The sequence below is a fragment of the Eubalaena glacialis genome, chromosome 1 (genome assembly GCF_028564815.1).
Source record: "Eubalaena glacialis isolate mEubGla1 chromosome 1, mEubGla1.1.hap2.+ XY, whole genome shotgun sequence".
Lineage (NCBI taxonomy): Eukaryota > Metazoa > Chordata > Mammalia > Artiodactyla > Balaenidae > Eubalaena > Eubalaena glacialis.
Window position 1 is genome coordinate 216569386 of NC_083716.1, and position 23632 is coordinate 216593017.

Sequence of the window (23632 nt, forward strand, 5' to 3'; positions counted from 1 at the left end):
TAAGTATTAGGTCATGGGACTCCAAAAGACTATGTGGCCCAAACTAGACAAAATGAACTATGTGTTAATCCGATTCAACATATCATAAAATAAGATGTGCACAAGAGCATTTCATTGTTAAGTGAAACTTGGATCACACAGGTTTGGGAAGCCCAAGTATACATCATGAGCAAGTAGCTCACGTGTTTCTGATAGCTGCTACTAGCTTCACAGTCTCTCACAATCTGGCCTCATGGGGTGTTCTCAATGACCAATTAATGTAGGATAAAAGCACATGAACCCAGCTTGTAAATGGATTGTATGGTATTTAGTACTAGCTGCAACTACTGTGTTATCGGCCCAATGAAGGGGGCTGCCCCTGAAATATAGTAGTGAAAGATAACCCCCTAGCAGAATTTCAGATTGTACGGTTTGCATGGAAGAAGAGATAGCTGAGGTAATGATACATGGCATGGCCATATGGTCAAGGACTTGGAAAAACAAGACTGGAAGATTGGAGATTGAAGGTTTGGGAGAGTTATGCAGATGTGCCTCTCAGAATTGGTACAAAGTGTGACAACATGGTTACTATGTGAATTCCCTCTAGAGGGCTTCCATTGTGGAGAACGCCCATAGTAATCTGGACAAGATTATGTGATGGGTGACCCAAGCCAATAACACAATCTATTTTATGGATGACAGTCAGATTCTTTATCTAGCTACCCTGGTGCTTGCTCAAGTGGCCCATGTACAAAGTGACAATGGGAACAAGGGTGGAAACTATGTATGGCTTCAACAACATAGATTTCCCCCTCTCTATGGCTGATTTAACTACAACAACTGCTGAGTTCACCACTTTCCAATGCTGAGACACTGATACAGCACTATTCTCCAAGGTGATCGACCAGTCAATTAATGGCTGGCAGGTTACAATGAACTTCTTTCAACCTGAAGGAGGGAGAAATTTATTCTCATAGGAATTGATAGATATTCGGGATACAGATTTACCTCCCTTTCCTTCAATACTTTTGTATGTGCCTCTACGCCTGGATTTAACAGAATGCCTTAACAATTATCATAGTATTCCCTAAAATATTGACTGTAACCAGGAAATTCTCTTCACGGCAAAGGAAATACAGAAATGGGCTCAAACCTATAGATTTCGCTGGCCATACCTCATGCCACATCATCCAGAATCATTTGGCTAAATAGAGTGGTGAAGTGGCCTACCAGTGGAGTGGTTCATGTAAAGTTGCTAGCTGGGAGAAGTTTGGATGTGTTCTATAGGATATGATAAATGCCAAAAGTCATCTATCTCCTCCATTGCCAGAATGCATAAGTTTGAGAACAAAGAGGTTAAGGTAGTAGTGGCCACAACACAAATACCTCAAATAACTCATTTAAGGGATTTTTCACTTCCTGTGCTGAAATCTTGGGATTGGTGGTTTTGGAGATCTCAGTGCCCAAAGAAAGAATGTTTCTACCAGAGATCAGAGTTCTGTTACCATTGTATTGGAAGCTGAGACTACTCCCTGGCTATTTGGGGCATTTTAAGCTGCTGAATTAACAGGAAGAGAAGTGGGCTATTGGCTGGTAATTTTTCCAGATTACCAAAATGATCTGGGGTTGTTGCTATACGATATGGGCAAGGCCAACTATGTTTGAAAGTCAGGAGATTTACTGGGGCATCTCTAACAAAAACTTCTCCAATAATGCTGGTTATTGAAAAACTGCAATAATCCAAGGAAGAAAGGGCCACCAAATACTCAAACTTGTAGGAATTCAGGATCACCCATAAAGAACCCTGTCCAGACCAGGGGCTAAAAAGAGGGTGAAAGTAAGGGGAAGATGAAATTGGCAGTGGAAGAAGAAAGCTCTAATGATCACCTTGAGCTTTCTGACCAGTTAGAGAAGCATGGGCTTTGGAAGCTATGTTTTTTGTTCTATCTATTGTGAAAAACATTGGTGATGGTTAGTGTTGGAAGTAGGTCTGAACTGACTTCACCCCTTGATGATGCAGTAAGTGGATGATACCCCTCTCCCCCTCTCATCCCTCCATTAAACTCCCCTTATTAGCCAACTTGAACATATCTGTTTATATATCTGTAAAAGTCATGACTTAGTATACCAAATTGCAAAATCAGCATAATAGCAGTTAAAGGGACCACATCTTTTTTTTTTGAACCTCAAAGTAGAAATGTATTTATTTACAAAATTTACAGTTTCATAGAAACAGCTTTGCTTTATGCACATAAACTTTATAATTATATAGAACCATGTAAATTATAGGGTCTGGTCTTGCAAAGCCAGTGGAAGGGGCTTACTTTGGGTGACATATTTCCCTCCCCTCATTCCACTAGCCACCAACCAGGAGCCCCTATATGGACCATGCCTAATCTGCATAACAAAACCAATTGTAGCTGTCCAGCTTAGTCTAACACAAAAACCAAGGTGTCTTGACTTCTTAGACACTACCCACAGGGATAAATCTCTTGAAAGAACAAAAAGGAAATCAAGGAAACAAATTGAGATGACTGTCAAATGCCTTCCAGAGGTGTCACCAGGCAGTGAACCTTCTAAGAGCAATCTAGCAATCACCAGGTAAAGTTACATGTATACACTAAACCATGATAGTAAAAACAACACAGTTTTGTAAATTTTGTGACCAGTGGAAATAGATGTTTAAAGTTATATTTCTGCCTCAACTTCATCCTCATGAAAAGCTATGTTTTATATAATCCTTGGCCAACTGAATAATACTTTAATAAGCCAGAGTGCATGGCTACCTAAAGGAAATAACTGTCAGGTCTTAAAAATATCTTTCAATAAAGAATACTTTTTTTAATAAAACAATACCACTTTAAGATATAATTTTCACAGCATAATTTCTAAATAAAATATAATGTGTGATAGTTGGAAATGAGTGAACTGCTTTAAGTCAGGGATGAATATAAAATATATACTTAAAACAGTTTAATATTTGCTTTAATTTCATTTTTCTGTAACAGCCCCAAATTTAAGAGTTAATGTCTAGAATAGTTTTACATTATTTCACGTTCACGTTAAAAAACTGTGTAAAGCCTTAAGGATTAACAGGAAAAATGTAAAGAAAGATAGTATGAGCATTACCTCACAACCCACAGCACTCTCTAATATAATTTGTCAATGTAGATGAAGATATCACTTCCATCATATCTTCATATTAAAATTAAATTTTCATATGTCATTATGAACAGAAGGAGCATATAAAACTGGCTTGAGAGTATTCTATATTAATTTTCCACCTTTAACTTCTTAGTTATGGCAATTCATGCTAAAGCCAAATGGAATTCATTCAGTATCTAATCATTCTTTTGCTTGTATGCACTATATTCTGGCATTTAAAATAAAATCAAACTCATTCTAGATTTTTAAATGATGATTTATGAAGCAGAGAAAAGTTTCAGAGAGCATCCAATGACTATAGTTTGAGAGTTAAAGAAACAAGGAGGGTTAAAATTAAACATAAAACACTCTCACAGCCAATTTTCTAATGAGCATAATATCTTCAAGTTTAAAAATAGTGATATTTGACTTCCCACTGAGGTCCCAGCCCAGGTACCATATCAGTCAAAATAATACCACAGCTTTCCTCTCCTCTATGGTAACAACAGCACGTAACGATGATATTTTACTAGATTTTCCATTATTCTGGATTAACCATAATTACTGCATTAATAATTGTAAAATTTTAAAATCATAGAAAATTTATATAACAGCTGCTTCCTTCAATGGCTTGAAACTCTTCAGTTGACAGTACTCCTTTCTGCCAAGTCTGTAAGTCTAAAAAAGAAGGGCCATATGCATCCTGCAAGATTTGTCAGTTATTCAGTGTACACAAATAAAAATACTGTCTAGCTCATTCCCAGCTATGCAACAAAGCTAGAAGTTACTTTGTATTATGCTATAGCAGTCCCCTGAGTTCTCATATTTTACTTTCTTCTCAAAGAGTTGGTGGCACTTACCAGAGTGGGTCCTGAGGTGTCCTGTGAGGGCGTCCCTCCTTCTACAGGCATAGCTACAGAAAGGACATTTGAACGGCTTCTCTCCAGAGTGTAACTTTATGTGTCTCAAAAGGTTGCCCTTCTGAGTAAAAGAAGCTCCACACTGGTTACAGTGGAAGGGACGTTCACCTGCAGAAGGGGAAAGAGGTGGGGACGATCAAGTAGGTTATGTGCAAGTGACTAATTTGCTGTACAATGTTAACTACAGCCAGTTCTCTGTGCTGAGAATGTCCATCTCCCTCCTAAGTCTTCTAAACCTTTATCTTCCTAGAATTTGCTTTGCTAATACCAAAGTCCCAAACTTTAGGTCAAGTGCCGTTTCCACTCTTCATGTAAATTTTACAGGATTCCTGTCATTGACTGCAAAGAGTAACAATCATAGCATTGACCACTGGTTGAACAACTAGGTGCCATCACTTTACTGACTTTACTGGTTGCTTTACATACAATATTTCAAACCTCACGATGGCATTACTAATTTGGTATTAATAATTTCAATTTACAAATGAAGGAATGGAAGTTCAAGTATCAAAGTTTCTGATTATAGTCACAGCTAATAGGTACTTGAGCTGATCATGACTCTTGGTCAATTTGACTACAAAATCTTGCTCTATTTAGTGTACCATGTTATCTCTTAAAAAAAATCACAGAAACTTTGAGCTGAAAGGGACCTTCAGTCTAACTCTCTAATTTAGCTGATAATTTTGTTATCAGGGAGCCAAAGAGGTTCAATGAATGAACTAGGTTGCAAAGCTCATTACCACAAAATCTCAAAATATAGCCCAGGTCTCTGGATTCTCCTAGTCACTAACAATAAAACCTGTGGCAAAATTTCCTGATATAATCAGAGAAAATCAGAAGAAAATTATTCATCCAGACATTTCCTGTACATATATTCTCTGTTTCTTGTGGAAATCATTTATTTGATAGGAACCTTTTCTCCTACTACTCATATTGCCCTAAAATTGTTTAAGCCAGAATTATCTGCTGTCTGTTGCCATCAACTGGCTGTTGACAATGTCACTGAAGGTAAAAACGTAGTTTGATGAGGGAGTAAAATTGGCAAGTAGGATCATACTGATAACATCATTAAACCATGATGAAATACTCCCTTTAAACATGTCTATCTCTAAAGATAGACATAAAATATAAATTAATATATAAATAATACAAATATATTAAAACTCAACATTAGAATAAAAATTTAATTAAAAAACAATTCCCTTTTGGTTGAACTGGACCATTTCTGTACTTGAGGTTAGATAATGACTGTAATTTTAATAGTTTTCAAAAAATTTTACACTGAATTGTCATGTTTCATATCTTTAACTGAAACATTCATAATAATAGTGAATAATGAAACCACACTATATTTGGGGGCCTTTAAAATAATGCAAACTCAGTGATTCTTTTTATTAAAGAAAGCTAGGAGGCATAAATAAGATAAACTTTGGTCACCTTCTGGCAGCTACCACTGCACATTCTATCATATAGATTATAAAGCCCAAGGAAACTGAAAAATTGACAGATCAGGTGTATCTTGAATTCTGTAGTTCTTGCTCATTTTGGAACTTAATGAGATATATACTGAAAAAGAGTAATCTGTGTGTGTGTAGCAAGGGTTAAGGTTTTTTTCTTAAGAAATTTGGAGAGCTTATGACCTAAGTTTACAAAAAGTCCTATACTGATGGTTGAAAAAGAATTATTCATAATGTTAAAGTTACCTTAAATTTTACCTAATTTAACTTGTTTGATTCATTTGGTAAAACTGACAAATCAACACTAAATACAGCTTAAAAAAGAGGCACAACCTAAAACCTCTCATATGATATCTTATAAAATAATCAAAGTTTAAAAATAAACCAAATTTTGGTAAATCTTTTTTTTTAATCTTATGCACACACACACACACACACACACACACACACACACATATACAATTCAGTTCTTTTACTTGTTTCAATGGCACAGCAGTCTAAAACTTTTTAAAGTCAGAATTTTCTACTCCCCACCTGTGTCATGAAATTAGTAATAAAAAGGTAGGAGGATTTTATTAATGAAATTTTCTTACTCTCTAAGAAGTTAATAGCAAATGTAAATTATACATTTTACTAAAAACATTTGATTTTACTTTTGAAATCTATGTAGGGTTTCCCAGGCAATAACAAATTAGTACTCAATAACTTTAAAACAAATTAATGTGGTGAACAAAAATATTTGAAATCATGTTTGCCTTTGGAAAATACTCCTGTAGCATGCTAATTTTGATTTTCTTTAAGCCTCCTACAGTCTTTGAGCTGAAATATTTAAAAATTCCTAATTTAGGTTACTGAATTCATCATTCAGAATAATGCTAATCTAAAAAAATTATAATGATCATTTTTTAAAAATAATTTTTAATTTACTTAATTGAGTTTTATGAGACTAATGACAGGGTAATTTAGTTGTTAGGTTACATTTATAAAATATTCCAGATATCCTCAAATATTTTTTAATAAGAATTACTTCTGAATTTATATGATCATCTTTAAAAGGGTAGGAGAAATGTCTAGTTATATCCAGAGACACTGCCGTGTTGCTGAGTGAGTAAGTCTTAGTGTGAAGGCGTTTGCTAATTCTGTTCCCATGGCCATGGGAAGTAAAGAAAGAAGCATGATGAAGGTAATCAGTCATGCGCCCATTTTTGGTAAGAGGAAAGAGACTATGATAATAATGCACTTTGATTTCAATCAGATGAAGCTTTAAGAAATACTGATTTTCCTGGCCTATTAATTTCAGAGGTATGTGTAAAATCTGATAACTAACTGAAAGGTTCAGTTGACTACCCATATTGTCTATGTAACTTGAAACAACACATCTTGGTTATTTCTTTTATAATAATTTGTTTTTTATTTAATAAATAGACTGAATCAATTGGTCCTTTTCAGGTTGGTTTAGACCTTGTCTAAAATATATATATATATATTAATCACTTTCTTCAGATGTAAATAAAAGCAAATTTCAGGAGAAACCCACAAATTTACTAAATACATTAGTGACCTTAAAGAGTAAGTCCAATTCAAAAACATCAAGTAGGCTATTGTATCTGTGATAACTAATCCTCCCATGGGTGGGCACCAAAGTCTGGATTAACAACTCTGGATCCAGGAGAACAATTAAGATGTAGTCACATAGCCATGCTATTCTTTATTTCCATTCTCAATCTGTTTTTTTTTTAAATCTTCTAATCTACTCAAGGACCATTTTTATTCACTGGGTGAAGTTATCTACTATTATTATTATGGAATAAATTATATTTCAATATTTTATATACTTTCATAAACATATTTCTAGATCTGTGTTTATTCAATTGAAATGCAAGTATACATGCATCAATTTGCTTTGGTGAATCAAAGACAGAGGGTGTGCCTGTGTTGCATGGAACAACCACCTACAAATATGAAAAATCCCAACCACGTGTAGAGAGGGCCTTAGAGCAAGAGAATGGCTCTACAAAGCTGCAATGGACAAAATATGATGCTGAAAACTTAGTTACAAGGATAACAGTACTCTACCCCAAAGAGATGCAAAATTAAGGATATTCTATATTTATAGTGTTTGTATCAATTTGTGTTTATGCATGAATTGATTTACTACCCCTATTTCTTTTCTTCTCCCTGTATTCCCAGTGAAGAGTGCCTGGAGTATCCGATGACAATATTACCTGATTACCTACTAAAGTAGCAATACCAAAGAAATAGCACCAAGCCATTAAAAAAGACGCTGGAATTGGCACTTCAGTAGAGTATGAAAGAGAAAGAAGAAGAAGTGAATTAGATATGATACTCCATGTCAGTTTAATGAATTGGGTGGTTATGTATCTTTTTCCACTATCAATTTTATATTAGACATTCCATGAGCTAAATGCTCATAGAAACAAGCATATGTTTCTCAAAGGCTTTTAAGAATTTAAGACAGAGTCTTTTATACTAGCGAGCTATAAATAGTTGGTGAGAGGGGGAAGTTCTAAAATGAAGACAGTTCATCAAATTAAGGAGAAAACATTTGGTTAATGACTATATTCTGACTATTTTTTTTCCAATCTAAAGAAATACAAGTAGACTTTCTATTCTCATATTGCTAAAATGGAGTTGAAAATGTCATGACCCACTCAGATGTATAAACTGGGTCATCAGAAATACATATAAAAATGGCTAATTTAAAGACACATCACAATTTCACGGTTAACAATGTATGGCAGGTATCCCAACTCCTCTACGAATGGCTAGCAACTTTAAGAAAAACCTCGCAGATCTGAGGAAAGTGTACTAATTTTTCCAATACTCTAATAAATATTTATGAACAATAAAAGTTCATAGAGTTCCAAGAGTACTTTAAATAGTTGTTCAGTCTATTTTCCTTTCCTTTACTAGCTGAGTGAATCCCATACCCCTAGGACTTGTGGAAATCTGTATAACTATTTAGAAACACTTTCCACGTTAGTTAGATGGTTTTCAACTCTACTAGAGTAAAAAATATCAAATGGACAGTACAGTAGGTATGCAATTGTTAACTGTGTTTACAAACCAACAATCCTCATGAAAATCACTGCAGTTACAGTGAAACATCAATTAACCTAAATTTTCAACAGAGTATATTCAGATTCTTTGAATATTCTTAACTCAGACCATAAAAGGTTGATTAAATATCTTACAAAATTTTTTAAAATATATTTTTCAGCCTTAAAATGAACACTATATGAATTCAACTGAAAAGTCATTAGACTAATTTTGTTTAGTTTCTACATTGCTAGATGGGAGAAGTTAGACATCTGAGTGTTATCATCTTCCTCAATATAATCACTCTGAGATGATGAATACATCGTAACTTTGTGGAACTCTTCTTTTAGAACTGCAGTTGGAATTACTTCATGAGCATAGAAGAAAAGTAGCCTCACTACTTTACAGCCTTTGCCTTTTTTTCTTATCAAATATGGTACCAAGCTTGATCTTTTAATTTTTCCATGAGACATTTTTAAAAATTAAAAAAAAATTTTCATTAGTAATACAAATATTACTATAAACTTAAAAAATATTTAAAAATCATGATGCTATTTAAAAAGGAAATTCAAAACAAAAAAGTAAAAATGTAACTGACTATATGGTTGGATAAGAGTGTAAGCCCTAGAGCTGATGATTTTGTTTAAGATAACACTGATTTTAATGTGTAATTTCTCACTATAATTAAAATATCAGCCTTATAGTAATACCTCACCATAAAGTATTGATATATTGATATACCAAGCATAGAATATTGGAACAAAACCACTCTGGACATCAGGAAACCTTGATCCTAGCCTCACAATGCCCTTAACCACATATGGGATCATGGATAAATCACTTGACTGTTCTGGGCTTCAGTTTCTTCATGTGTAAATGAGAGGTTTGGACTAAGAAGACATCAATGTCCCTGGTATCTCTCATGTTTTAAGCATCTACTTATGAAATTGATTATCTAAAAGTCAATCTTTTAAATCAATGTCTTTACTGTGATTTATCTCTCTTCCAAAAGAGTGTCATATTTTAAAACTCTGAGTGTATGAGTTATTACTATTTTGCTGTATAATACTACTCTGCATTACAGTTTAAGCTATCATTACCTTTAAATCAGATTTCATATAAATTTGAATTTTTCTGGGTCAACGATCCGCCTACCTTGCCACAATCTCATTTCTTGTGTTTTACATTAAAAAGAAATTAAAAAAAATTTTACCAAAGGATTTGAAGAGGTTTAAATAAGTCCTTCTCACTGAGTTGGTTTTTCACATTACTCAAAGGTCTAAAAGTATATATTAAATTAACCTGAGGTCTCTTTCCTCACCTGATTTTGTGATTACACATTCCTACCACCCTTTGCTGTATTCTACCCTATGTATCTCCTTGCAGGAGTTATAGTTTAAAATTACAGGAAGATGGTGACATCCTGGAACTGGGGAAGATAAATATCTGCCTCCTACAGAGACCCATGGTAGGCAAAGATTGATTGGAAATTGTATTCCAAGAAGTTAACTAGACAAGATGAAAATGATCGACCCTTACATAAATGCATGAGTACCATGTTATCGTATAAACGTTTAGCTAGCAAACTCTATTACCTGCCCATGGGTATGGTAAAATATGTATAGGAATACAAAAAGATCAAGTTACACAATGAAATTCTCCTATACCTTTTGAACCCTTATCATATTTTTGCTATATTAAGAACTGTGGAAACTGAATCCCAAACTTCTTTTTGATATGCTATTCAGATTTGAAGGCTGGAAGTCAAGACCCAGGCTACTCTCTGCTTTTCAGCAATCCAATACTAGCAGAATTCTGAAAAGGTAGTTTCACCATTGCCACCCCTGAATAAAAAGGAAAGAGAATAGATGTCAGGTAATATCAACATCAGATGTCACAGGCAGTCATCAGGTTATTCTTTCAGCTGCTTACCAGTGTGACTCCTTTTATGTACCATAAGCACATTGGGCCCAATGCAAACCATGCCACAGACGTCACATTTCAGTTTACCATTCGGAAGCCGGATTCCTCCCTCGCCTTGAAGCTCCTGGACTTTCCTGTTGTCTGCCACCTCGCTGCTTTCAATTAGGGGTTCTTCTAGGCTGCTACCCTCATCATGGCCCCTGATCTCGTCTTCGCGGCTCAGGGGTTTCCTGTCACACTCTTCATCACTCTGCATTTCTAGCTTTACTGAATTTGCTGTAATTTAAAAAGAAGAAAGGAAGACATTTTAAATGCATGTTATGTGTTGTCACCTACATCTCTTTGCCACCCACTGCCATTCTGTTAACATGGTTGAAAATGCTATACTAAGTAGAATATGGTCCATCCCCCAGGCAATGTTAATACATACTGTGTTCTATGATATTTCCGTGAAGCTCTGGCATGAAAGTGAAGATGGCTTAGGAAAGCTCAAGATCAACTGGTATTGTTATACTTTTGAGTTTGTCACTAAGGCTACTGAGACTGAGGTAGGATTATGAAAAAGACAAGATTAGTTACTACTTAACCCATTGAGCTACACCTCTTCTGAATGTAACAATCATTATATATACACTTCATAGTCTCTGTTTCCCATCAGGGTACTTGCATAAACCTGCTTTTTTTTTTTTTTTTTTTTCTTTAACATCTTTATTCGAGTATAATTGCTTTACAATGTTGTGTTAGTTTCTGCTGTATAACAAAGTGAATCAGCTATACATATACATATATCCCCATATCCCCTCCCGCTTGCATCTCCCTCCCACCCTGCCTATTCCACCCCTCTAGGTGGTCACAAAGCTTCGAGTTGATCTCCCTGTGCTATGTGGCTGCTTCCCACTAGCTATCTATTTTACATTTGGTAGTGTATATATGTCAACGCTCCTCTCTCACTTCGTCCCAGCTTACCCTACCCCCTCCGTGTGTCCTCAAGTCCATTCTCTATGTCTGCGTCTTTATTCCTATCCTGTCCCTAGGTTCATCAGAACCATATTTTCTTTTTTCTTTTTTTATATCAAGAGAAACAACTCAGGATCTTAATCCAGCAAATATCTTAGACGTATGAAGGCACACTGTCAAGGCAAATATCCTAAAATCAGACTAAACACATACATTCAGTTGAGAGCTGTATAAATGAAGGGCAGAGTGCACAGACCTCACGTGCTCTTAAGCTACTCTTTTTTTTTCCTATGTGAAAAAAGTTCTTTATGGAACATATTAGTCTGCAAATCAAAGTATTCCAACTTTAATCTATGCACACCAAAAAGCAGTGAATGACAGGAATGGCATAGCATGCATGCACGCACTTGTGACTGTTAAGAAATTCAGTGCCTTCTGTTTGCTGTTTTTGGATCATCCCACAGAAAAGTTGGAATTTTGTTAGCACAGCCCTCATTATGGATTGCTGACAGAGTTCTTTCACAAGAGAAACAAGCTTTAAATGAATACCAGTTTTTTATCCAGTGATCTTGAAAATGCCTCAAGAAACCATATCAAAGTTACTAAGCAAAACAAATTATTTGGTATTTCTTGAATAGAGGAACTATTTTCATAAAAAGGAAGTAAGTTCTTTTTACTGCAATTGTTTTCTTAGAGAAACCACCCCTTCTGTGATTTGTCGTTAGTACTCATGATAGGTAGTACATATTATCAAAATGACTCTTCCCTTTCTCCCCTGTGAACTACAGGCACTGTGGTACAATGTGGGGATCCCTGGATTTAGGAGAACTGGCTTTGACATTTACTGCAGTATAATCTTGAACTAATTATTTAACCTCTGAATCTTACGTCTTTCATTTGTGGAGATGAATTCAGATTACAGAATAAAGTTTAAGCAGAATAGTTTAGCTATTAAGAGTGAAGATCCCAGCAGTGGCACTTAGTAAGCAGTGTCACCTTCTGCAAGTTACTTAAATTCTCTATGTCCTCTACAACACTGGGACGATAACAGTACCCACTTCCTAGGGCAGATGTAAGCATTAAATGTGTAAATATAAAAAATGGGCTTACTATTATTTATCTTTGGACATACAGTGCTCTTTTTATTCCATAAGGTTTTTGTAAAGATCAATTAACTTATAGTATGTAAACTATCCCAAGATCTACAAAGGGATAGACAGTCTTCTTGCCTGATCTCTAATAAGATATCTACTCCCTTGAGTTTTACCCTATTTACAAATTAGGACTGCTTTACTGGGTTTTGAGAAGAGTAAAGACAATATTTTTCCATCTTAATATCCCCAGTATGCTAAAGAAATCTATGGCATATAGGAGGTATTTCAGGCAGTATTCCCTGAGGTATTTTACTTGATTTAGAATCTTCTTTCTTTAAGCTTTTTTTTAAAATATGTTTAAAGTATCCATTAACATAGCAACGAAAAATTAATCATCATAAAGGATAAAAAGTGAAAATTAAGTCCTTTTCTACCCAAAGTTCACCCATTCTTCAGTTCTGGTCTCAAAAACAACCCCTATCCTTGTCTTCTGTTTAGAACTGTGTGTGCGTATATGTATGTGTGTACATGTATGTATATATAGTTTCGCTTTTTACACAAATTGGACTGTACAATTTATCTGACTTTAACTTTCCTTTCTTCAATTAACATCTGTTCAATATTTTCCATACACAGAAATCTACACTGTTCTTTCTAATACCTGCATAAAATCTACTTTACAAATATAATTCATTCATCCAGGCTTTTAAGATTACTTCTTGTTTAGTGCTATTATAGACACTATTGTATAATACCACACAGAACTGTTAATCTGATAAACACTGGTTATTGTACTTTAGATTTTTAATATGCATTTTTTTATTGTGAATGAAGTTGGGCATCTTTTTCTATGTTTAAATGTGTGTTTTTTTGTTTTTTTTTTTAGAACTGCCTATCAAAGTTCTTTGCCCATTTTTCTACTAGGTTGTCAGCCTTTCTCACTGAATTTAAATGCTTCATATACTAAGGAACTTAGCGCTGTGTCTGATATGTTTTGCAAAAATTTTGGTTTATCTTTTTACTCTAGGGTATTTTTTGGCATGTATGCTAATTTTACATTTTGAATTTTTTACATTTTGAATTTTTAACATTTTCAATTATGGCTTCTGGATTCTGTGTCTTGCTTCAATAGAATTTTCCATATTCCAAGAAATTTTTCCATATTTTTTCTGAGAAGGAAAAATTTTCTAATTAATGTAAAATACTATTGGTTACCCTATGTAGTCCCACATTTCATCCACAATTGTCAGTCATTTAAAAGAAATATTAAGAAGAAAACAAATGCAAAGTATGACTTTATGCAGCATGACTTCATATACCAGCCTGTGAGCAAATTTTCCCGCACATTTAAGTGATGTCCTAAAGATCACAAACTTCGCAGCAATGCCATCATTTACATTCCTGAACTAGTCAATACTGATAAGCTACCTTTAATGAGTATAAGGTCTACTAGCATTTCATTTCGAGAACTGAAGAAATGTATTCCTAAAAGAGTGGGTTTTCGGTCTGAAACTATAGGCCTCTTAAATTTCAAAACAGTACAAAATTATGAAGGATATGACTTGATGTTACACTAAAAAGTATCATCTTTTCCCTAGTGGGAATATTATAATATGGACATCAAAACATAGTATCAAACATGGGTAAATATGTCATTTAACAATTTATTGGATATTACAATTATACTTAGAATTTCTATCCACAGAAGAATATACTTGAAATGAATATCCACAAAAAAAAATGTTTATTAGCACTGAAATACAGAAAAAGTGGAAAATTATAGTCATCTTTTCTCTAACAATATTATACTCTAAGGAATTATATGTTTGCCATGTATGGATGTACACACTATTACTGTAGTAAATAGAGTATATTTATTGATATAGTAAATCAATAAAATGAAACACATTTTAATACATACATAGCATAGATTAAGTTTTGCATTAATATGATGGCCTATGTACAAACAAAATTCCATTCTAATTAATTTTTAACCCATCCTACTAAAATTAAGTTGAAATTCTAGGACAAAAAGTGATTACTTAAAGTGGTCTGAATTTTAACTGTTAAATAGAAAAAATTTCCCTACTCAAAGAACATAAAAGAAATTCTCCTATGATTTATTTTTACTGTTTAGGATGTTTCTAATTAACGCAGAGCAGCTATTATTTTAACTCATTAATGATTAAATTCAAATGTTTGGTAAATTTATACTCTGAATTATAATTTATATATTAATAAATGAGTTATAATTGTTTGTAGTTACAATATATAAAGCTATTAATTATAATTATTAATCATTGTATAATAATCATAGTACATGAGTTACCAAATCTTTAAATTTTAACTCTTCATATAATATTTCTTTTACAATTTGGTTAACAGAAAGGCATCCTCATAAATGGCTAATTTCTATGAAGATAAGAACTTGCTAGTGTGAGTGAAAAGAAATCTTGTTATTATAAATCTCAATACCAACAATTATTTTTCAAGCTTATTTTCTTGCTACGAAATGAAGAATGTAAAATTTAAACATATCTGTGGGAATTTACATATACTTTTATATACTGACAAGCAGTAACAGTTTAATAAAAACAATATTTTGTCAAAATGAATGATTAGCAATGAAAAGATGTGAAATAAGATTTTAATTGATCAATTTGTTCTTTGTTATTTGATACTGTAGTCACAAATAACTATAATATATAGATATTTGAATATTTTTAATAAATAAATATGCTTAACGTAGGTATCTTTTTTTTTCTTAAAGGAGATGATATAGTTCACAGTTTAAAACAAAGAAAAGTCAAATTTTAAAGCATCAAGAAAAAGTTCATTGTTATAGTGATTTTTTGTTTAGTAGACTTGGAGGTTTGTGAACACGGTTAAAGGATAATAACAGTTAATCAAAAAGACTTTCATAATCAATTTTACATAGACAAAGCTTTGAATATATTTCATGTTAAAACAGTCCACACATATATTTATGCAAAAAATTGTTTCATAATGCAAACATGTTTATGAATTAAAGCTTTATCCCCCTCTTCTTTATGCTTTCAAACTACTATTTTTGAACTTTAGGATATAGTTTATAGATGCTATAAAAACGCATGGTTTAATCACCTCCCATTTACATGTAATCATCCCAATGTCGAGAAGTAAAGAGACTCACACAAAAGCTCTTATAAATGACTCCCAGGCCAAACAAATTTCAATTGTAGAAGTTTCTTCAGTAACTACACTGTGCTCTCTACACTCAAAGCCTTCATAATTATCATTGTTTCGAGATACATAATACTGAGTGGATAAAGTCACACTAGACTTGCCTTAAATTCAGTAACATGGTATTAAATAAAAGGATAACTGAATAAGGGTATTTACACAGCTAAACATATATAGATCACTGTTTTTTTTTTAAAAAAGGCAGAAAACCAAATGGGGAAAAATTATGTTATTTTGTGAAGCTGTTAAAACAACATTATTTTAATTGTCTATTTCATACTGAAATTTTCTTTACTACTCTCATTATACTTCGAAAATTAAAGACAATTCAAAACCGAAATGTATACCACTTAAAAATAAAATGGAAAATGAAATGTACAATGTTGTTACATACACTAATAGACCTCACAAAATAGATCTCACCCACCTCAACCAATAAGACACAAGGACCAAAATGGAATTCTCTTTAAAACTCACTGAACCAGAAAATATTTATTGTTTGCCTAATACTTTGCTAAAAGTGACTGATTATGACGTTTAAGACTAAAAGCTGAAGAATATTTTTCACTTAAGTAAGAAGCCTATATTAGCAGGATGGTATATACCCAGGTCATGAAAGAGTTTATGAGTAAAAGTACAGGAAATATTTTACTAACATATGTAATTTGAATTTATTGACCTAAACAGTACATAAATGTGAAGAAGCTTTTCCTTAGAAATTGGACATTTCCTATTTTTTACTCCATAACTTCACCAAATTACCCACTTATGCAAGGTGGCATATGATTTTGCAATGTCTGGCACCAGATGGCTTCAAATAATACAAAATTCTCAATTATTTTTAAAATTTGGGGGAAAAGATCATTTTTTACACATATGGTGAAGTATATCCAGTTAATTTTGAATTACCAAATTGAAGGAATAAATTCTATCCTCATCCTTAGAATGAGGTTTTCACAGATAATCCTATCTTTTTTAAAATGTCAAGTTTTGAAAAATCATAGTAACCAGAACCTAAAATATCATTATTAAAATATTTTTTTAAATCTAAATTAAACTTTATACAACTTAAAACTTTATTATTAGTATGAGTTGATTCTACTAATCCACGAACAGATTATTGAAATTCCCTAGCCAGGAAAATAATGCAAAGGGATTATGATTTATTTGCTGTATTTGAAAGGATATAATATTTATTGATCTTACGGAGTATAAAATAGGCCTTCTAGATCAATTACTATCCACTTAGTGATTTATTTCTGTTTAATTTCCAAATCATATTTTTCAACTCAATTTTTAAAGGAAGCAAATACTACAGGAGTTAAATATTTCTTTCACAGTGCTAATAATAAAAGAGAGCTAAAATGCCATTCTTATCAAACTGGGAAAAAAAATCTTTCAGGTGTGATGTATAAGTGGACTTTCATATGCTTGGTTTCTGTTGTGTGAACATTCAAAGGGGCACTTAAGGGGTGTTATTACTTATAAGCATCAATTTCTCCAGGGCTGTGCCAGATACTTGAAACGGTGTTATACACACTAATTGAATCAATATGTCTATCTAATAATCTGTTGAAGTTGCTTCTGAGCTAATACAACTCTCATTTAAACGTTCAAAAAAGAAACACCAAACATGATTAAATCCATGTTAACAGCCCAGCAGCTGTTTAAATAATGTGTTAAAAAAACAAACTGCTTTCAAAACTCTGATGTAAAGCACAATTATTTACTAATGAACTTACAACCGTCTAAACAATGAAAGTAAAATCCTTACAACAAAAATTATATTAAGGTATGTGCAATCATTTTTCAACAAATTTCCTCAACAAAATTTCACACAATATAAAAACTTTGTTCCTTTTAACTGTGAGTAAATAAATGCGTAAGTCTTGCAAAACAGCTCCCTCATAACATCCTTAAAGTATTCGTTTTAGAAATGGTTGGACAAGTCTAGACACTGGTGTCAGTGAACTGCAGCTGAGCCATTTGTAGGTAGCATTCTGTCTGCACATCACATCACCTCATTTTCTCGTCCTCCCCCCACTCTCTCTCTCCTTTCCCCAATATAGTTAGACTATGTATTTCTTAAACCTAGTAGGGTAATAGATCAAGACAGTGCTGGTTTCTGAAATATGACTACTATTCTAAAAAACAGTGTAGAAGAAAGTTACTCTGCACCTGATTGCAGGAAACCAGGGTCTTTACCTCCCTTTCTGCCACTTAACTAGTTCTGGGACCTTTTGGGAAATTTGTTTATTTTGACTCAGCCACCTGCATCACCTGAAATATGGGAAAAATAACACTTGATGCTCCTGATAACAGCAGGCTAGATAAAATAGTCTCTTTACACTAAGGATTTAGAATCCTTTTAATAATAATAATAATAGAAAAATAACAACTTACTATAATTCTTCATGATTTAAAAAATTCATATTGTCTCATTGGATACTCAGAACCACAGTGGATTGTAGGTAGGGCAAACACAGATAAACAAACGGAGGCATGGTTGTTAAATAACCTTCCCACGGATGCAAAGGTAGTAAATGGGAGCATGATATCAACTCAAGATCTTCTGTCTCTTAGCTTCGCATCTTCCTATGACATGATACTGCCTCTCCAATTAAACAAGTAACTAATATTTGTATTATATTTAGGACAAATACCAGTCCTGGGCAAATAGATCTTTCAGATGTTATAAAACTGTGTCCATCAGTTGAAGAGGATACCAGGAATTCAAGACCACATCAGTCAGATAAAATAAAAATAAGTTTCCACAAACTGAACTACAGAATTAATACTTTCTATCAAGTCTGGGACGCATATGCCCACTCAAAAGAACTACTTTCTAATTTTTAGATTTGCTTTGGTCTTAAGGCAGGGGTAGGTCCATGTAGTACAACTAATTCCTGAAGAATCTGCCAATATTCAATCCTTTTCCTGATCCTTGCTTTTTCTATATTCCTTGTCATGCTATGACTTATCAGTGGTAGGTAAAGACAGCCATTTGAGGAATAAGTCAGTATAATCAACTTTAATCTCTAAACCAACAGTTACAGAGGATGGCATTTTAGGACTTCCTTTGTCACATTTTGACAGTCTTGTGTCAATTTTTTTTACAAAGATAAATCAGACCTATGAGTAGCTCATGCAGTATTTCATTTACATTTAAAGAGATCTTCACAACAAAATAAATACCAAAAAAGTATCCTCTCTACCTCCTTGGAAAAAAAAGTAAAACTAAGGAGCCTAGACATCTCACTCCCTAAAGGTCTCCCACAATGCATGCAACCATAAACAGCACGCCCATCATCAGACTACCCATCTTTATTGACCAGCACAGTGGCATCACTGTAGCCCAAGGGTGAAGTTTCTGTTTTCTGGCAGACAACTAGTTCATGAGAAATGTTCAACGTGGAGAAAATAAGCCTAGTTTAAATAGAAGTGCCACAGGCAAACAACAGTCTATCCCCTTATCCATCCTTTAAATGAATGATTGCATTTGCCAAGTCCTAGAGATTCAATATGTGCCATGTCTTGCATATCCAACTCCTTTTTGTGCATTTTCGTGGGCAACACAGAACTTCTTTAAGATTCCCCATGCCTTCTCACCTGGAACAATTTCAACAACTTTCTAGCTGGGTCTCTTCAGTTTTTTGCCACACTCCACTCCCCCATTTCATCGTATGTTCAGTTTTTAGATTAATTTTCCTAAAGCAGAGCTCATATTGCTCTTCTAAATGTCTTCCATGACTGCTCACTGCCTACAAATTAAATACAAAGGTACTGGTATGGACTTTAAGGACCACCACAGCACAGTTCCATCATTGCTCTTGGCCATATGTCCTATTAGTCCCTTAGTTATTCATACTTTTTCCAGTCATTTTCTAGTCATTCTTCCTGGAACTTATCCTATACATCTCTACTTATTTTTTCCGCCCTGGCCCCTATTATTATTTTCTGGAATCTTTCCCCTACTTCTGTCAATATCAGCATACCTTCGAAGCTGACTTATCTTCCACCTTTTTTCATGAAGTGTTTCCTGAGCACAAAGACACATTACAGTGATTTCATTAGTATATTTGCCTTAACTCTATGCTCCCTATGGTGTAAGATTTTTGAAAAGAAATGCTGTCTTTATTCACAATTGTAAAACCATCTTCCCCTTACACGTACCAGGCATTCAATAAATGCTTATTGAACTGTTGTTGCTGATTTACCTATCATACTTTTTTTTTTTTAACATCTTTATTGGAGTATAATTGCTTTACAATGGTGTGTTAGTTTCTGCTTTATAATAAAGTGAATCAGTTATACATATACATATGTTCCCATAGCTCTTCCCTGTTGCATCTCCCTCCCTCCCACCCTCCCTATCCCACCCCTCTAGGTGGTCACAAAGCACAGAGCTGATCTCCCTGTGCTATTCGGTTGCTTCCCACTTTTTTAAGTTACATAGGCTATGCATAAATTAACCACAAGTGACAAATAATTATAATAGAATTAGGTTTTAAACACAAAACATCATCGACATAACATTAACTAAAGGACCACTGTATAAAAGGAAAGACTTTAGGTGCATTACATGCATCACCTGATATTAATCATGACAGCTGCTCTGTGAAGTATACAATATTACCCTCATTTTACAGATGAGAAAACTAAAGCTCAGAATGGGTGAAGTAACATGTCCAAGTCACACATTTATTCAGAGCCAGATCTGAAACTAGAACCAAGAACTGATCACCAAATTCTTGCTATTTCCCCTATGTCACCAAAAGCAAAACAGTTACTAGTTACCAGTAAAGAAAAAAGGATGTCAGTATGTTAAAGAAGAGTAACTTTGAATCGATGTGTGCCATCTGACATTTTCTTTACTGCATGTTGAATACAGGTGTAGTAGTTTGCCAGCTTTGAGTAAAGAGAAATTTGTCTGAGAGCCTGTTTTGGAGGAAGACCAGCTTCCACTGCCAGATTTTCTGAGCATGGATTTTATTTCATATAAGAGCAATCTAGTTTGAACTGGTGTTTGGCAACCATCTGCTTAACATAACTGTGGGAGGTTTGTGAAGCAAATTACATTGTGAAATTCTCTCTTTAATAAGGGGAGTACAAAATTGTTAACCAAACTTCTGTCAGAAGTAAAATCATTACTATAAAATCCAGCTGAGTGGGCATATTCCCGAAGGGACCCAAACATTAGATTGCCAGAGGTCACTGAGGACGTTTAAACCAGGTCAGAAGGCAGTGCTGCCGGCACGCTAAAGAGAAAGAGATAAGAAATGGAGCAGGGTTTCTATTACAGAGCAAGGGCAACAGAGGGAAGAACCAAAGCCAGGCGATGCACTTCAACAGCTTTACTGAGCCTCTTAACTGAAGTGACAGAGGAACCCAACAGCTTTCCATACCCTGGGTTCAAATATCCCTGGTTGCCAAAATCTGGAACAAACATCAAGGCTACAGAAGTTCTTTCCCTGATGTTCTTCCATAAACCCTTCACTATTTGTGTGAAATAAAGAGAGTCAACATTTGGCCCCGAGATGCAGGATTGTTTGGTTAAAAATGTATAATCAAGAAAACGTATCAAGTAGTAGCAAAAAAGAGAAAATGTGTAGTTGTGATTAAGAAAAATGAATCTGGACAACCACCCAGCAAATTTTATTTTCTGTAATGTAGCAGCGGCAATTTTTTTTGCAATGTTCTTACCTGTTTCCTACCCCTAATGAATAGACACTTTAGTCAGTCATATAGAGTGCATTTGTTAAAAGGTAAAAAAAATAATTACAAAGCAACATAGGAGGTACTAGGTGAATAATGGAAATGCTGGATTAGAATACCTGTGTTTAAGTACTTTACATATGAGAACATTAAGAAGTAACTTAACACGCCCCTGTTTCCTACCATGTAAACTGGGAATAATATCCTCTATATAAAAGTCATAAAATTGGGGAAGCATAGTCAGTTAGTGCAAGCAGTTAGAGCCTATGGCTAAGAGACTCAGTACCCTCGGGTTTAAGGCCAGGCCCTTTCATTTATTTAGCCACATGACCTTAAGAAACCTCAAGAAACCTCTCTCAGTCTCATTTTTCTCATCTATAAAATCAAGAAAATGGTATTACCTGCCTCCTAGGGCTGTTCTGAGTATTAAGTACAATTGTATATACAACACCCTTAGAGCTATTTTACTTATTAATAGAGCTACCATATGAAAGCATATCATAAAATGTAGGACATCAAACAGATGTAACTGGGGGGGGGGATATATTTACTCCAGGGAAGCACGGGGATGACAGAGAAGGCTTCACAAAGTAAGTGGCATTTAAGATAGTACTTACAGGTTGGATATGCTTTATATAATAAAGAGAAGACAGACGGCACTCAAGAAGGGGGGCAAGCATGAAGAGAAAAGAAAGATGCATGAATACATGTTGGTTTTGAGTGACACCGTTTTTTTCTGGAATGCATATGGGTAACATAAATAGAAAATATTTTAAAATCAAAGAGTTTAAAATAGAGTAAGGCACAAGGGAATTAATGCTTGTAGGTAGTAATTTCAAAGATGAGTGCTGTCAACTTATTAACAGACTGTTTCAACAACTACAGTATGAAAGAGAGATCTCCTTAGAATTTATTCGTTCATCCATTCAAAATTACTCACTGAGCACCTGCTCTGTGCCAGGTACCACAACGCAGCAGTGAATAGGACAGATATGGTCCCTGCTTTCATGGCACTTGTGAAATTTATGCATATATGTATGTATATGTATTTTTTTGCTTTTATATATGGGCAACTGTGCACAGTAAAATATTATGATGTGAAATACAATGACTTGAAAGCCCTTCCCCCAGCATATGCTACTACTATAAAATCTCAGTGCAAAATGCAGAGCATAAGTAATCAAGAAATACTCTCATAAGATCACTATTTCAAAAAGACAGCTTTTTCTGAATTGTAAGTAGTTACTTTAAGCAGTCATTGATCTGTGAAACAAAGTTTTGATTATTCAATGTGTTGTCTTTCTCCATTTCTAGAACATCCTTTAGCCAGCTTTCTAAAGCTCATAGCTAAAGTATATGAAACATACTTAAAATGATGACATAGTTCTATGTATCATAGGAAGCAAATTAAACAGATATGTCTGATATCATTAAGGGGCATATAAATAGCTTGTCTTAGCTTGTAAAAGTAAGCTAATACACTTATTAGATGCAAAGGAGCCCCTTACTCATTTAAAAAATACTTTCTTTAAAATACTTGATATTTTCTAATCATATCATAAGTAGACTAAAACTTATACAAACTGAGTTTTATTTCTCCTTAAGTTATGATTTTGTGCTGATCTCACATCTCTGTCACCTGTAATTGGACGAGTTACCTTCTAAGAGACTTAGCTTCCTTATCTGTGAAACCTAGATAATGCTACTTATTTGTGCAGCTAAAATAATTAAAAGCCTACCTGCCTGAGGCCATGATTCTTGAGGTCCCTTCAGTCTGTGGTATATGTGATTCCAGGATACAAGCAAACTATACTTGAAATTTTATGTAAAAAATGATTTGTGTAATCAGTAATAATAATCAGCTACTTAGTATCTAAATATAATTTTCTTTATACAAAAAATCATTGCCAAAACTGATGTCAAGGAACTTACCCCCAATGTTTTCTTTTAGGAGTTTTACAGTTTGAGGTTTTAAATTTAAGTCTGTAATCCATTTTGAATGCATTTCTGTACAGGGAGTAAGACAGTGGTCCAGCTTCATTCTTTTGCATGTGGCTGTCCAGTTTTCCCAGCACCATTTATTGAAGAGACTATCTTTGACCCATGTCTGTTCTTGGCTCCTCTGTTGTAAATTAACTGACCATATATGTATGGGCTTTTT

The 23632-nt window shown here is 34.0% G+C and overlaps 1 protein-coding gene across 4 annotated transcripts in view; it reads right to left on the reverse strand.

Moving 5' to 3' along the window:
* Positions 1–23632, reverse strand: part of IKZF2 (IKAROS family zinc finger 2) — a 167705-nt gene that overhangs the window by 55141 nt on the left and 88932 nt on the right. For all 4 annotated transcript variants that reach the window (XM_061204697.1, XM_061204669.1, XM_061204679.1 and 1 more), the window contains 2 exons: positions 10493–10759; positions 3984–4151 (listed from right to left, as the gene is read on the reverse strand). In XM_061204697.1, coding sequence (XP_061060680.1) covers positions 3984–4151; positions 10493–10759 — 435 coding nt within the window. The remainder of the gene's footprint in view (positions 1–3983; positions 4152–10492; positions 10760–23632) is intronic.